At 40.5% G+C, this 18,116-nt stretch overlaps 1 protein-coding gene across 2 annotated transcripts in view; it reads right to left on the minus strand.

The window, feature by feature from the left end:
• Window positions 1–18,116, minus strand: part of MTX2 (metaxin 2) — a 269,812-nt gene that overhangs the window by 32,729 nt on the left and 218,967 nt on the right. For both annotated transcript variants that reach the window (XM_089690455.1, XM_089690456.1), the window contains one exon: window positions 16,877–16,949. In XM_089690455.1, the coding sequence (XP_089546581.1) occupies window positions 16,877–16,949 (73 nt within the window). The remainder of the gene's footprint in view (window positions 1–16,876; window positions 16,950–18,116) is intronic.

Below are 18,116 nucleotides of genomic sequence, written 5' to 3' on the forward strand. Positions count from 1 at the left end.
GATGGAGATAATGGCCTTGACTAGGTAAAAGAAGGAAGGTGGTTAGAGCCCAAGAGAGCTCCAATTGAGATTAGGAGAGAAAAGAAAGAATTGAAAGCCGCTGCTTGAAGGCCTCAGAGAGCCGTAAAGACAGGGGAGAGGGTGGGAAAAAAGGGTTTGCTTGGGAAAGAAGGGAGAAGAGAACAAGGAGAGGTTCCAATGCAGTTTAGACCATGGCTCAGCATAGAAATGGGCCATTCTGTCAATCAGACGGAGAGTAAGGAGTGGTTCAGTTCAAGATGATCATTGTGGGATATCCATGGATCCAAAACTTTGAAAAAAATTTGCATGGGAATCGGTCAGTATAGAAGTCAGCTTTTTGTGGATAATGGTTATCATAAGCTGCTTCCTGACATCAGCGAAGTTTAGAAATGACTGATGCCAAACCTTTACAAGAGTCTGCTGGGCTGCCAGAAACACAAACCCCACCAGCTTCCTTTGGGCATTTGTCAGATATGGGATTGGCTTGTATGGCAGGGTCTCCCAGGGTCATGCACTAGGGAGACTTGTAAAATTGATCTACCCACAGAGTATTTATTATTTATTTATTTCAGGTACTTATATAGCGCCCTAAATTTTACACAGTGCTTTATATATATATAGTACATTCACATCAGTCCCTAACCCTCAAGGGGCGTACAATCTAAGGTCCCTAACTTACATTCATGCATATTAGGGCCAATTTGGACAAGAATCAATTCACCTACCAGCATGTCTTTGGAGTGTGGGAGGAAACTGGAGTACCCAAAGGAAACCCACACAGGCACAGGGAGAACATGCAAACTCCAGGCAGGTGGTGCCGTGGTTGGGGTTCGAACCAATGACCCTAGTACTGCCAGGCGGAAGTGCTAACCATTTAGCCACTGTGCTGCCCTATAGACCCGGTAGAGCCTTAGGCCATGACCACCAAATATGGAAAAGGGTGCCTGTTTCCCTGCACCCACGAAAACATGAGAGAGATGCAGAGCGAATGAATTTGGCTATCTGTAATAATGGAATCTTCTACTCTTCCTACCAGTCCATCCCCCACAGTTACTACCTCTTGTACCACTAGCCCCTATTGTTACTGTATTGTCTCCCGTTATATTGTAAAGCGCTGAGCAAACTGTTGGCGCTATATAAATCCTGTATAATAATAATAATAATAATATACCACTAGCCCCTCCCTCCTAGATTGTAAGCTCCAAGGAGCAGGGCCCTCCTAACCCTCTTGTATTGAACTGTATTGTTGCTGTATTGTCTCCCGTTATATTGTAAAGCGCTGAGCAAACTGTTGGCGCTATATAAATCCTGTATTATAATAATAATAATAATAATCTGTTCCATTGTCAGATACCAGCGAAACCAACCTATAGGCATTCTCTTGGTCAGATATGTTCCGGGAACATTTACATGAGTCAAGCTATATCTGGTTCTAGTCAGATTGATCCAGGGTTCTACCAAGATCAGCTTCCCATATCGAAAAGTAGGGAAGTGTGCGGGATCCCATGGCATCAGTCAGAGAAGCGTACAAATCATCAGCTCATTAACTTTGAATGGGCTGAAATATCACCGCACCAAAAACTTTTAAAAAGTCACTGCATTTGCGACCTGCGTTTGGGGTGTCCTTAACTTAATATTGATACCTACTGCAGAGCATTTTGTATAGTGCGAAAAACATGCGCGGAATGTAGTTTTCCCTCACCACGTTCTGCTGTGAACTGGCTAGAACACTGCAGCTTTCAATAAACAAGTACCTAGTGATCCTGCCACAAAGATCTTTTGCTTAGGCACTCTGTCCTTGTCTGCCTCCAACAATAATGCAAAGCAAAAGAACAACCTCCTGAGCTCAAGAGAAATGCTCTGACAATGACTGATCACAGTCCTTCAGCTACTCCGCCATTGGCAAAGCTTTGCAGCCCCCTCAAAACTGGGGAAACCCAAAAATCACACAAAAAAAATAAAAACAGGGGGTGCACCAGCCTTCCGCATTATCTTTGTGACAGCTTTATTAAAAGGATAAAAACAAATGTATACTTACAAACAGCATGCATTATCAAGCACATTAGTGTCCACAATGTCCTGGACAACCGAATGAGCCCCAACCACAAGAAGACCGTCTGAATGGCTGACTCGTTTCAAATGGAGATCTGAGCTCTGAGAAAGAGGGGCTGTCCCCTCAAAACGCGTCAGCCAGAGGGTCTTCTTTTGGTGGGGACTCGTTTGGTTGACCTGGTTGTCCAGGACACTGATGTGCCTAATAATTCATGATGTTTGTGAGAGTACATCTGTTTTTATCCTTTTAGCTGTCACAAAGATAACGCACAAGGCTGGTGAGCCCTCTGTTTTTATTTCCTAGTGCCACCAACAATAACCTGCTGCCAATCAGAACGCTCCTCCTTGCATTGGGTCTGTGCCCACACTGCAAGGATTAATTGCTGATTTAGATATACAGAAGAGTAAAAGCATTTTCCTTTCCTGGTCCTCTGCTCCCCTGGCAGATAGTGCTCCCCCATGCTCTGGTGGTGGTCTGTTCTTTTGGCATCATCACATCCTATGCAGGGCTAAGCACCCTGAATTGGTCTTGATGATGTCAGGCCTTTAAACTGTCTTAGTATGGGGCAGAAGATGCTGCGGGGAGTCTAGCCACACAGAGGACTGGGTAAGAAAATGGTCATTACTATGTCCACTGGACCTAAATAAACAGGTTATCCTTGCAGTGCAGGCAAGGATCCTCTGCAAAGAAGAGTTTTCAAGTTTCCTGGAGTTGATCTTTATACAGACTCTGTCACCAACATAAAAAACTGCAGTTAAAAGCACAAAAATCAGGAATTTTAAATGCTTAGTTGAAGTGTTTTTCGTTTACAAAAATGATTGTTTATTCATTTGTAATTTGCCTCTGAACTTGCTAGTAAATATGAATGTCTGTGCTGGTCCAGCTCCTCCAAACCTCTCTAAATAACCTCTTATGTATGTGCTGGGAAAGGAGCTATAGAATGTCAAATTTTGATATAAAATCCAAAATGGTGGTGCCCAGCAACAGTCTCAGGGCTTTGGGATGTCTACACAAGTGAGGTTTTTAAAAAAAAAAAAAAAAAAAAACCAACATGCAGAAAATACATATTAATTACCGTATATTCTCATGGGATGATTTTCATTTAAAGTGTTACTAAACCCACAACAGTAAAATCGGTCTGTATATGCAGTAAAGCATGCTTGTGCTACTCACTGTGGAACTTAAAGGGTTTAATCCTCCACATTGTGTAAAAAGGATGTTTGATCCTGTCTTCCCTGATCCTCCCCTTCTTCCAGTATCTCCCAAATATCTCCTGATAGAACAGAGGCTAGGGACAAGCTACACATGCTCAGTTTGGTGTGTATTGCTAGAGAGGTTTTTTTTTTTCTTGGGAGAGTGAGACAGAGGTCAGAGGTCCTGCATCCTGCTACAGGAGAATGAAAACTTCTCCTACAAGCTTTAACGTGCTCTTCTGGACACTGATAGAAGTTACAAGACTGCTATATACTACTAATCAGAAAGGTATTTAGCAGTTCATATTTACTAAAATAGTTGCATTTCCATGTTCTGTGTACTATGGGAGACCAGATATAGCAAATGCAGTGAACATATATAGTGAATCCTGGGTTTAGTAAGGCTACTTTCACACTGAGGAGTTTTTGCATTAAAAGAAAAAAGCGCCTGAAAAGCTAAAAAAAAACGCTTCCCTATGTGTGTGAATGTATATCTATGCATATTTTCACACTGAGGCGTTGCGCTTGCAGTACGGTGTAAAAACCCCTGCTTGCAGCATCTTTGGGGCATGTTTGGGGAGTTAAAAATAACACCCCAAAAACGCCTCTTCCCATTGAAATCAATGGAAAACAGCAGTTTTTAAGTCACATGTCCTTTACAAATGCTCAGAAAGTGCAGCAAAAGCGTGGTAAAAACGCCTATCCGTTTTTGCTGTGTTTTTGCGGGGGATCAGTGTGAAAGTAGCAAACACTTTAAGTGGATGGTTTGGTGACAGGTCTTCTTAATTTTCTATCCTAACTGCAGCTGTCCATTAGTATATTACTGTTATTTTACATACTCAACAACGCTGCGCTATTTGCAGATGTATCAGAAATAAAACAGCCTAATAAATATTAATTAGGCTAATTAGATATCTGATATACCCATTGCTCTTCATATGCAGACATGTTTTCAGCCATGAAAAACACCTGAGTGACATTTCTAAATTTCTGATTCCAGATGCTGCAAACGAATATAAAATATATTTTATGATAAAAACCAGGAGTACTGCTCGATTAGCTATTCAGCATACTAAAAGTTTTTTTTCTGCCATTTGAGAGGAAATCATTCTGAAAAATATTGATAAGCTCAGCCACCGAAACCACTGATTCACAGTGCAGGAATTCAACAATAACAAAGCAGGTGTTAGGTATGGATGGCAAGAAAACAAAGTGTTATCAAAGAAGGGGAAAGAATTACAGCGGCCACAGACACTACTGCAAACAAAATCCCAAATCTTCTGCGTGGAGACTACAGTTACCCCTGTAGGTGCAAAACATATGACTACAGAACTGGTCCCCACCAAAATTAAGATTAACCTCCCTAGCGGTCTGATTATGTCCATATTTCTGTGCTCAAAGCGGTACATTTTTTTGCATGGAAATACGTATTTTTTTTTATTGTAGGCCTGTAATTTTTAGGAATAACTCACTGAAATCTGTCCGAACAAGAGTCTAGTAAACATCCCGGGTATGATAAAATTTGAAACACAAAATCATAAATTATAATTTAATAAATAATCATAAAAAATAATAATATAATAATAATAAATTTAATTCAATATCAAACCAAAAACACTGAAATGTGAAATATAGCGCCAAGTTCGCACATCACTGAGCAAAGTCGCAAAATCGTTTTCAGTGTCTGATGACGAATTTCCCCACAAATCATTATCACTCAATTCTGCAAGTGGTTCTGATTTACTATCGCTGTTCTCTAGCTGGTCTAAAACCGCTTTTGACCTAAAGGGACACTTTTTGGACACCATGGACGTTTCTCAGTTTCCAGGCAGAAAGAACGGTACAAATGCAGGCAGGGCACAGGACAAAGCACTCGGGACAAAATGTATGTGAAATGACTTGTACAGTAATGTTTTACTATGTGATTTTAGTGTATTGAGTGAATGTCACTTTTTGTTATTTTTGTTAGCTTGCCATGCAGGCAGTGGGGGGTGGATGCTGAGCCTGTCCCTCCCGGGCACATAAAAATGTTGGGGAGACACACAGTAGCTAGAAGCCCTACAAAGTGCTGAGCAAACTGTTGGCCTATATAAATCCTGTATAATAATACCTGTGCAAGGGGCCTAAAAGAGCCCTTAATGAATAAATGTTTTTTTTTAATATTATACTGCTATTGTCTATCGTAGCATGCGAGCAATGTATTCGTGCACACTTGTAAGGTTACTAAAGTCTTCTTTATTCACTAAAAATAAAAAAAGATCACAATCTCCCCCAAAACCACTGCAGTATTTTAGTCCTGAATGGATGCTTGTATGTTCAGATCACCTACTTGAATCATACCATTTTTAGGCATTCTGGACAGTTTACAACTCTTCCAGCTCCATTCTCCACAATACAAATAGCAGTCAGAAAAGCCAGGAACCGCTGAGATCTCACCAAGTGAGCTCCCAAGAGATGGAAGGAAAAAATGAATGATCTGGCCTTCTACTAACCACCAAAAATAAATATCAGTTTTGTGCAGATTAAATATTATAAAACTGTGCTGGTGTTTTACAGGCAATAGTTCCTTATTTCAAAAATATAGTAAAATTGCCTTAAATTCTGTTGGTATCCACAAAACCAGGTAGACCAAAACTGCAATGTTACTACACACGCAAGTTCTTGTTAGAAAACTCTATTTAAAGTAATACAGCATTTCTCTACACCTTCCGGATTAGTAGAGTAATTTCACAGCCAGAAGAGGAAGGAGTATCCTATGAAACCGATAAAAAATGTGTAGTTTCCTGTGGCTTCACGTGATACTTCGAGGTTTTTGAGTGTTCTTCACCAAATGTTCCCCTGAAGCACATGCAGGAAACCTGCTGTTAGGACTGGTTCACACAAAGTTCATGCTAACAGCAGGCTCTGTCATGGTCCTTTTCAACAGATTCCCTCTTCTCTTGCTTCACAGTCAGCCTAAGGGTAATGGATGAGGTGCATGGCACCAACAAAGACCTCATCTGCATCCATACTCTAAAGTGTATTACAAAAGAAATGAAGGGCTTTTTGAACTGCAAGGAGTCAAAGGTTTTATTCAGACTGTACAGCAATGTTACTGGTTGAGAGATCTTTTCATATTCTGGCATCCATATTCAACATCTGAAACTGGCCTTACATTCTTTTACTCCAGGAAAAACATAACAGCACATAACTAAGTCAAAAAATATTCAGATCAGTTCAGCTATACTGAAAAATCAAGCAGAAAAAACCATCAGAAGTCAGAAATGATACTTAATGTTTGAAGCTCAATAGTTATAAATGAGGGTTAATGATACAAACTACAAAAATAAAATAAGTCGGGGAACACTAGGGGTGGGGCTTGAAAGCAATTCAGTGTTTATTAAAGTGGATCTACAGTAAATCCTATCACTAAAACATTAACTTTATCATTGTATTGTAATTTCAATAGTCAGTGGCAATCTTTTTTTTTTTCTAAATTTGCAGTTTTCATTAAAAGAATAGCTGATGAATCTGCCATGAAGAACTTTCTGTTGTGGGGTGACAGTTCTCTGTCCATGTCCCTGATTACTCTCCTGAGTTGATATCCTGTCTAATGCTTTCCTGGTGGAGAATACAAGCAGCTGTGCCAACAAACATTGTGCAGCCAATTGTCCACCATTGTCATTATGAGGAAACTGGTCCAGAACAGTTGTGTGCATCAGAAGTTGGAGCGCTTGCATACAGACAGGAATGTCTGAAAGAGGATGTAGGACATAAGCAGCACAAAAAGAGTTGAAAATGGCATGACATGATGCATAGTACACATAGAAACTAGTAGCCACCCAGTCAGCATTCTGATCCAGGCTTCCATGAAATGCTAGGGTTCTTCCAGAGGTTGCTAGGGGTTCCTGGAGCTGTAACTAACTGATATCCCATTTGATGGTGTCCACATAGTTTTGGGGCCAGTGTTACTTGGCAAAGTCAATAGTCAATGACATTAATAATCTCTTTTAGCTATCTGTAAGGGTAGCATTCTGACCTTAAATGCAAGGGGTATCATTCTCACTAACCATTAAGGTAAGAGGCATTTTCTCCAATTATTTGATTTGATCAGGGGTTCTTTGAGACACCTGAAAATGTTTTAAAGCGTTCCTCTAAGGTACAAAGGCTGAGAACAGTTGAGTTAGAGCTACTTTGAAGGATCCATTTAAAAAGCGGTGTGCTTTATAAATGTGCATATACTACAAAAATATTTGGGTGCTAGGTATCAGTGTATACCACCAACAACTGTGACTCCAAAACAAGTTATAAATAGAAAATATTTCTCCAAAAGAAAACTATAAATAACATGTTATCCAAAAAAGCAATATGTGTCTGTAAACATCCAAAGTCAATAAAACCAGCTACAGTGCCAATAGTAATCTATACAACACTCTTGGATGTGCTCCACACTTATCATGCACAACAGTGCTCTTCAATGGTTCCACTTCTTCCCCCTTACACATTGAGATTCATCAGAAATTTAGACCCAATCAGACTGTAATCAGTATCAGTGCATATAGACCCAATCACTGCTTGGGTCATAATGTCTGGTGTGTCTCATTGTGTATGGAGGAAGGAGTGGAACCACTTGAAGAGCACCAATTGAAGAGTGTGGAGCACATCCAAGAGTGTTGTATAGATCACTACTACATTTACGGACACATTTTGCATTTTTGGATAGCACGTTATTTATATTTGGAGAAATATTATTTTCTGTTTATAATGTGTTTTAGAGTCACAGTTGTTGGTAGCATACACTGATATCTAGTGCCCAATTATTTTTGTAGTATATGCCCAGCATCTTAGTGTATTAAGATTTTGGAAGAGCAGCAAGGGTATCAGAAGTGTATGGGGTAAAATCTGTGACGCAGTGATTTAAGTATATATTTGATTGCTTTGTAAATGTGCATTGTGCTCCGCTGGCTTTGGGAATTTGAAGCCAGAGAAGTACAATAAAAATAAATGGTATTTGTGTTTAAAAAAAAGCCAGAAGGATACCTGTCAAAGTCACATGACTCGCTCTTCTCCAATCACGGAGTTCCTCTGCTGTGTTAAGCAGAGAAAAATCCATAGGATACCTGAGCCTGCATTTTATCAATGGGTGACAAAATGCAGACCCCACTTTGTAGTAGTACTGTGAAGTATCCATAGTTCTTTATAATGGACCTAAGGGTAGTGATGAAAATTGTATTTTATTTTGCAAAGCTACAGACTTGAATGTAGAATGACGATGTTCATAAAGCATATTTCCCCTTTTCTGGTTTACCACAGACTGAACAATGATTTCTGGTTACGACAGGATATTACACGTTAATATTGTGAAGTTCTCGTGTCTTGGCATATTCAGCACACTGGTTTTTTTCCTAGCACTAGTATGTAAAGCCTTTTTTGTTAACAAATACAGTACCTTCCAGGAAACTATATGGAGAGCCATTACTGGAGCAAGAAAGGAAGATCCATAGCATTCTACCACAACTTGGGGAGTCAGTGTTGCATAACAAGCATGCATACGGTAGATATTCCAACACCTTATGTGCACGGATTTGTTCAAGGCCACTTACTTTGTAAGGAATAACTAAAGGATAAAGATGACAGCCCTGGGGTATATGCCTGTAAAAACGCAATGTACTCTTCTATATTTCTTTTCTGACTACTCCCTTTTAAAGGAATTACCTGGTCGAAAAAATAAATAGTAAATTTAAATGATCTATTTAGGCAATCAATGCCAAATGATAAAGGGTACAATTCCCGTCATCTCTTGAAGCTCTCTCGTCTTTCAAATGCTGCACTGCAACCTAATTACACCAAACACCCTTTCTGTTAAAAAAAAATCTTTTCATAGCCTCCATATGAACTGATCTACAGTATAACACAGTTAAACACTGCCTACCAAAATACCCAGGTTTACCATGCTTTAATATTCAGGTTAGGAAAGGAGAATGGGAAGAGCTGATCAGCCGGGTTTGATTATACTTGCTGGTCATCATTAATACACATTACCAGGCCCTCTCACTTTCATATGCATAGGAAATGCTCTTCCGATCCAAACCAACTGAAATGTGGGTAGCTTAACTCTATTCCTTTGAAAATGTATATAGCACAAAATTGCTAAAAACAAACATGGATAAAGTTATGTCAGTTGCCTGGCTGTCATGCTGAAGCTGCATTACAGTACCTCTGTGTAAGTGGCCTAAAAAACTGTGCAGTCAGGAAAATAAAAACTGATTTCCATACTTGTTCTGGGTTGGTGATTTACAGCATTGAAGGTACCCAATCAAAGCCCAATTCCAACCCAGAAATTTGTTTTTATTTTTGTTTCAGATAAAGCAGCGGTCACTAAATGGTAGTCCACGGTTTGACAACAGCCCGAGCAGTGCTCCCGTCCGGGCCACCAGCCCACTAGACTAGAATGACAGATCCGCCGCGCAGCAGGGCGGTGTCCCGGAAACCAATAGTGTCACGCATGCGCCCTGCCCCTTTTAGTTCATGGTCTCTCCTGCTCCCTGCCTGTCCACAAGCATGCTCCCCACCCCCTTCAGCCAAGGATCCCGGAACAGCTGTTGCCTCCTGCAGCTGGCTACATTTTCCGGCTCCCACTCCTGTCTGCCTTCAAGGCAGGATGTGTTCTTACAGGGGCATGCTGATGGGAACATTTAATTTTAAGGGGCACTCTGATGGGCAAATTTAAGGTTAAAGGGTCAAGCTGATGGTCACATTTAATGCTAATGAGCACTCTGATGGCCACAACATAAAATACGCCCACCAGAGTACCCTTTAAAATAAAATGTGCCCATCAGAGTGTCCCTCAATATAAATGTGCCCATCAGAGTGCCCCTCAATATAAATGTGCCCATCAGAGTGCCCCTCAATATAAATGTGTCCATTAGCATGCCCCTTAACATAAAATGTGCCCATCAGCATGTCCCTTACCTTATGTTAAGGGACACTCTGATGGGCGCATTTTATGTTAAGTGGCACTCTGATGGGCACATTTTATGGTAAAGGGCACTCTGATGGGCACATTTTATGTAAAAGGGCACTCTGACAGGCACATTTTATGGTAAAGGGCACTCTGACAGGCACATTTTATGGTAAAGGGCACATTGTATGGTAAAGGGCACTCTGATGGGCACATTGTATGGTAAAGGGCACTCTGATGGGCACATTTTATGGCGAGGGGCACTCTGACAGGCACATTTTATGTTAAGGGGAACTGTGACGGGAACATTGAATGTCAAGGGGAACGCTGACGTGCACACTGAATGCTAAGGGGAACTCTGACAGGCACATTGAATGTTAAATGGCACTCTGATGGGCATCTTTCAAAAAAATTGAGAGAAAACAGAGAATGTGTGGAAATTCAGACTGACACGGTTAGTTATTTAAGTCAGAAGGTGCTATTTTCTTTTACTTGAAATATGGATGTGCTTTTTATGTTTTATTAAAGAGTTATTTATTTGTTTCTACAAAGGATAGTTGATTGTATTCCATATAATGACATGAGCAAATGTAAAGCCATCCTAGATCCAACTGTCCACATGTTTAATGCCGTAACTGAATCTGGACAATAAATATTGTTGAATGGCTATGGAAATTGCATATTTCTCATTTTTTGATAGACATACAGTGACTACGCACAAACATGAGATTCGGACCTCGGCCAGAAGAAACTTTTAGTGACTGTACCTGCTTAAACTTTAATTCAATACACCTGAGATAGAGTAATGATGAGATAAAACTTCTGTCAGTTTCTATTCACATTGTATGCACTCAGTGGGGAGACTTCCCCTCACCTCCTGTCATGTTAAAGCTATAGGTACTGAACACACTGCTTCTCCCAGTGTCTGTGTGCATGAACCCTAAACCTAAAGATGGTGCAGCTGCTTCAATAATGGTCCCCTGACTGCAGATTAAAGTGTAAGTAAAGGCAAAAACCTAGAAAACACTAAACTTACACTCAGCCACATTCTAAGCCTAATCTACCTAACACTGTAAAGAAAAAAAATCACTATACTTACCAGTTCTGCAGCCGCTCTGGTCTGGTTCCACGCTGAATCTTCAGCCGTGGCTTCAGTGTGTAGGCATGTGTAGAAGAGGTAGACAACAAAGGAAGTCCCCATAGTAACTCTATGAGTGACATCACTTCCCAGACATTTCCCAGCCATTGTCGGCTGTGTCCTGCACACAGAGGGAGCCACTGGAGACTGGACTGGGTCTGCAACAGGTAAGTATAGCGATTTTTTCTTTACAGGGCTAGATAGATTAGACTTAGAATGTGGCTGTGAATAGGTTTGAGTTAGTTAGGTTTTGCCTTTACTTACACTTTAATAATGAAAATGGCAGACAAAACAGACTTGATAAATATTAGGAAGTAATACAACCTCCAAACCTCAGATTACCAAAAATTACATATATAGTGCAACTTAAGTCTGGGGTTGTTTTGTTTGAGTAATAGTTTTAGTTTTTGGTTATAGTATTTAAAAAAGGTACGACTACTAATACTTTGCACAGGTTTAGTGAGTGGATCGGGGAAGTTTTTGCCCACCTCATCACAGGATGCCTACTTATACTGTCCTGTTGGTCTACAAACCCTAACCAATACAAGCCATGGTTTCCATGACCTGCACTGATGATGGCCAACAAGCCTGGCCATGGGCAAAATGAAATCATTTGCATGGCTCTGTCCACTATCCTGCAATGAGGAATAAATCCCTTTTTTTAGATTTATATTATTCTGTTTTAATAAGTCTCTACTGCTTCAAACTGGAGAGTGGAGGGTATTTTAATTACTTTACAACCAGGCTAAAAATTTGAGGTTTTGAAATCGAAACTGCTCATCATCACTTCCAGAGTATTTCTACTATTTTGGGTTGTCCAGTGATCCAAACAAAAAGGTATGCTGCCTCCATTAAAAGGACTGCCCACAGAATTAAGGGAAAGGTTGCGCTGGGTCTTGACACACAAAATTTTAACAAGGCCAGATGGCTTTCTTGCTATTCATGGTTCTTAGCAAGAAATCTGCCTCAGTATGGCAGTCTTTACTGTCAGTCAAAAGCTTTATATTTTTGTAGTAATATTGAGGCCAGAAGTCTATAATTCCAATACTTTAGCAATTCTAATATTTTAGCAATTCTCATTTTACCACTAATTTTTTATATAGTGACAACATATTCTGCAGCACTTTAGAGAACGCTGCAATCATCAAATATGTTCCTGTCTCCAAAAGAGCTTGCAATCTAGTGGTTGTATATACAGGAAGGCCAATCTAGCTGGAGGCTTCATTAGCATTCTACTATGAAGAAGCTAGAGCTAGCAAGGAATTCCGTGCAAACACTCTGCAGTGTCTTGATGGGATTTGATCCCAGAACCTGAGCATTGAAAGTGAAGAGGACACTGTGCTGCCTATCTAAAAGTCTATTAAACAAGAATACTGCCCACAACTCCAGACTTCTCTACCATGGTTGACATCACAGTGATTGCAAATGCCAGATGGAAAACTAAAACGAACGGACAACTGATGTAAACAAATAGGTAGGAATGGAAGTGACCATTTGTATGTTTTTCCTAATCTGTTTGTGTTGCTTGGTATTGGCACATAGGCCGATGTCTCCCAGCAGCGCTAACTGCTTTCCAATACTAGATCTAAAGCACTTCGCCTCAGCAGCCTTAATAACTCTTCCACTGATTTCTTGCTCAAGCTTTCCATTAGCTTCTCTATCAATTGATGCTTAGAGAAAAGTCAGCTCAGCACCTTCCCCTGGAGATCAATAGTCTCTTTATTGTGACACCCACAATAGCAGTAGAGTGGTTATTATTTTTAGATATTTTGCAGATAGGAAGCACCATCAAAGCTCTATTTCGAATATGTTGCTGCTCCAGGAAATAGTGCACAACTCAGCAGGACTATTATGTCTGGACATTCAATGTTATACAAAGTAGTAATACAAAGACGCAATGTGCTAAAGTTTTTTGATTAGGTAAAACCAAGACAGGCAGATAGTTTTAACTGGAGTCGATTGTTGTCTTATGTGACGGAATACGAATGTGAAATAGGAGGGAAATGTTACAAATGTGTGCATGACAAAAAAAGAGAGCAAGTGATTTGTCTGAGAAGGGGTGTAGCTTTAAAATGGGGCTGGATTTTCCTGAAGGTGAACAGATTACCCAGTGAGTTTAGACAATCAACCTATAAAACTGACTAACTATGAAAGACTGCCATGATATTAAGACGGATTGATACTAAGACAGATTGATACATCATGCAGACTGCCATGTTAAAGTCCCACTTTATTACTAACCACATTGGCGCTGCAGTGATTGTGGCCATAAAACTACTACTCCAAAAGATTCTACGAACAGTTGAGTGTGCATGCGTCCCCCTATCCTGGCAATGCTAGGCTACCTTCTGGTTCTAGAAGATTGAAGTGCACAGCAAGAACACACGGTTTACATCAAAACAGAGAGGAACTGCTCTGCACAGATCTGCATGCAGAATAATGACATTAAGATGATCATTAAAAGATGATTCGTCAATATCCATGGAATGGCGCAAAGGCCTGCCTAATCAATTCATATTTAATCAGACCCCTGCAATATATAGCTGTTCATAAATCTAAAATATAACGTATAATCAGATTGCAATTTATGTGACTGAGAGCCATATTATGCAATATATGTTTTATATACTCTCTTCCAAATTTTAGGAGTGCAATGGATCTTATGTGTGCTCCCACAATTTAGATGTATGTATTTAATAATAAAATCAGACTGTAACAAGCATGGCCAGATCTCTTCAAAGCAAGCACCATGCACAAACCTTGAAAATCCAAACCTAAATCCAAAGTAAATTAATTTCACCATTCCAAACGATTCATTCAAGAAATGGTACAAAAAAAAAAAAAAATTTGGAGGGGGAGGGGGCTTTTGTAGTTTTACAACTTAGAATTAAAAAATTGGAATTTGCATGATATGATTTATGCAACATGATTAAACAGTAACTAAAATTTTTGACCACCTACCCACTAACCTGTAATGAGTCCTGTAATCCTTGATAGGCCACATACAGTACCTGTCCCTGCTCAGCTGAGCTACATTTTGTGTCATCTGACTGGTGCAACACCACCTGTAGTTAAAGCTACAAAAAAAAAAAATGGAAGCTCTGCTTTTCTGCCTCCGTCCCCCCTCCGCTGACACATTTGGCACCTTTTGGGGGGGAGGGGGGTACCTGACAGGTAGCCACTCCCACTTCCGGCTCGCTTAGCTCGCAGCAGTGAACTGAGCCGGAAGTTCTCCCCACCCCGCAGCACTCCGGGACACTTACAAGGTCCCAGAGGACTGCGGTCCATTCACAAAGCACAGCATGATTCATGCAAGCGCAGCAGGAAACCACCGGTGAAGCCGCAAGGCTTCACTACTGGTTTCCCTTAGTCAAGATAGCAGCGCCAGCACCCAACAGCCGATTGAAGAACCAGCTCGGGGTGAGGACACTGTTGGATCCCTGGACAGGTAAGTGCCCTAATAGTAAAAATTAGCAGCTATTTGTAGCTATTTTTAATTTTTTTTTTTTTGGGGGGGGACAGGAACTCAGCTTTAACACCATTCATGTGATAAGGCTCTCCCTTTGCACAGCTGAAACTTGCCATATTTTTCATTTTTTGGCAAACTGTACTGGCTAGGCACCATCAGTGGGCAGTCATATTTAAGCTTGCAACACATTTTCAATTTAAAGCCTGGGTATTGAAATGGCCATTCTGTGACATTCATGTGTTTGGCTTAAACCACTCAAGTGTTGCTTAGGCTAAGTTTATAGTCATCATTATGCTGGAAGGTGAACCTGAACCCATCTCAGGTCCCTGGCCGACAAAAACAGGTTTTCCTCTAGAATTGTCCCTCAACAAAGACCAGTCTCCCAGAAAGGGTTACAAGAAGTCTCTGTCTACAAAACATGCACTGTTGTCATTACCAATAGAAAGAGAAATCTGAATTGGCTGGCAGTAATATAAAGTCAAAGCTGACTGGTTAACACTTGCTAGCTCATATTCAAGGGAAGGAAAACAATAATTTATGATTGACGCATACGTAAATAACTTTCCTCTTTCATCTGCAACTTGATGCATTTCAGATACAGTGAAGGAAAATGGGTGGTGTTTAGGCAACATTCAGAGCTTAGACCACAGCCTTATATAGGGGGAGATTTATTAAAACTGGTGCACTCACAATCTGGGGCATCTGTGCATGGTAGCCAATCAGCTTCTAACTTCAGCTTGTTCAATTAAAACCTGGAAGCTGATTGAATTCGATGCACACTTGCACCAAATTTTCTACTCTCCAGTTTTAGTAAATAACCCCCATAGTATTTTACAGTGAAACAATACTAGGCTCAAAACAGTGTTTCTCTTCCTTTTTTCACTCAAGGCACTTTTTAAAATTATGGACCATCCCGAGGCACCCTGTAAAATTATGGACAGTCTTGAGGCACCCTATTCTAAAATGGGGTGCCTCTAGACCACAGATGTCAAACTGGCGGCCCTCCAGCTGTTGCCAAACTACAAGTCCCATCAGGCATTGCAAGACTGACCGTTACAAGCAAAAGGTAGAGGCATGAAAGGGCACCCCATTCTAACTTGTGAAAAACTATTCTAATATAACGCAGTAACATCCACACTTGTAGGACACCCAACATTAGAGGTGATTTATTCTTCCAAAGAAAATATACTTTTGCACACTGGTACAGATTAGTATTCCAATGTTTCTCTTCTCCCTCAGTTTTTCTCCATCACTGAGCTAATGTGACCCCAGCACTGATGGAGAGGGGCAGGGGAGGGTCAAATTAGGATGCTGTGCAGGCAGCTGATATCCTCCCTATCAACTGATGATCTCATTGGTTGTCGGGCTGCCGGCTAGAAGGTCGTAATGGTGCACAATGAAAACCTGTGGCTTTGTGCAACTAAAAGGTGGGCTTGTTGCACCCGCTGGATTTTATACCAGTTTTGGGCAATTTTTAGACATTTTGCCAAGGCACCCTGGTTGTGAAAGGCTGGCTTAGAAAATGGTGTTACAGTCTTCAGCTGGACATTTACCATGGGGAGCAAAATAACCTATGAACAAAATTCCCAAAAAAAAAGGTAGAGAGAGCCCATTATAACTGCATTAAAAGACTGGAGTTCTTCATTAGTAAAGAACAGAAGACGATACGCCAACATATTCTACTCCAATGAAACGCATGAGAATCAACTGAGGCATTAGTAAGAGAAGGTGACTTTCCTGCCGCTGCACGTCACATGAAAATGTCCACAGGCTTTTTATCCATGGGAGCTTCTGGCTGAGGTATATGCACAGCTAGCACACAGGAAACACAGTGCTGCTCCCCTACTAGCATACACAGATTTTCCACTCTTACAGGTGAAAATATTATGCAAGATTTATCATTTTTATAGCCTTTCCAAGCAGCAAGAATTACAACTTGTAGGGAGAAAAATCAGCATGCACAGTAATGTAGATATATTTATGACTAGGAGGCTTGCGTGGAGTTGCCATGGAGTCAGAGCACCGTTTCAAACACAGCGTCTTAAATGAATACCATGCTTACCAGATGGAGACATATATTCAGCGTTTGCCCTACAAACCACCTGGACTGGCAGATTGCACATTTGTAAGAAGGCCTGAAAGACATTGAAAACAGAAATAAAGCATTTGTGGGCTGATGGCAGAAAAACAGATATCAAAAGACAATATGTAGCGGATCATTAAACATGTTTACTAAGACTTCCAGTTCTCTGTAAATTTCTATTATATGCACAAAATCTGAAGCATTATACAAAGTCACAAACTGCAGATAAACAGTCAAAACTATCAAGACTTGATGAACCCATGAGGACATAGAAACACACTGAGATCTGGGTTGTGAGCTAATGACTGTAGATTACACCAAAGAGAAATTCAAATGATGGGTATGGTCTGTAGTTGGGGAGCACATAGGAAAAACAGTCATCTCGCGCAGATTTTTGTTGGTTTTATTGGACTTTCTTGTTCAGTAAGTTCAACAAACGCATGTCACCCTTCTTCAGGGCTAGTATATAAAGAACAAGTGTGTGTGTGTGTGTGTGTTTGTACATACACACATAAATGTTATGTTTATTTAAATGGATACACACACGAAATTAGACCATAACAGTACAATGTAAAAATATATACATGTACTGTATATATCAATAAATATTTTGTTTTTAATATTTTAAATTATACTGTGAAGTATGAATTAATTCAATGTATTAGTATTTATTCTTTAAAAAAAAAAATAAAATTATGCTCACCTTGGTGGTTTGCAGCACCTTCAGCGATCCGATGCTAAATCTGTACCCTGCTGCTCCTAAGACCAAGAACTGAGCAATCAAAGACTGAATGTTTAGTTCTCAGTCTTCAGTCTGCATATATCTGATGTGCAGTCACCGGCTCTCTGCTCTGCCCCTCCAGCACTCACTGGAGCGCCCGGGAAGTACAGGGGATGGGATTGGCTGGCTCAGGCTCTCAGCGGCTTCCTGAAAGGCTGAGACAGCTGTCGGTCCAGGCATTTGGGTGGATCCCGACTTAAAAGTCAGGATCTTTCCAGAACCTGGACCGGATGAGTGATGTCAGCCAACAGTGGACTGTAGCCCAGTGTCAGCTGCAAAGGGGTCACGGGAGTGTAGAATGAACTGCACTCCTGTGATCCGTAGGAGAAATACGGGAAAAAAAAAAAAAAAAAAAACTTTAGCCATACTTCTCTTTTAAGTGCTCCCAACTACATAGCCATCATTTGTTGTTCTGGTGAGCAATTCCACCACCATTAT

The sequence above is a fragment of the Staurois parvus genome, unplaced genomic scaffold, assembly GCF_062004578.1.
Source record: "Staurois parvus isolate SC_StPar_1 unplaced genomic scaffold, SC_StPar_1.0 ptg000530l, whole genome shotgun sequence".
Lineage (NCBI taxonomy): Eukaryota > Metazoa > Chordata > Amphibia > Anura > Ranidae > Staurois > Staurois parvus.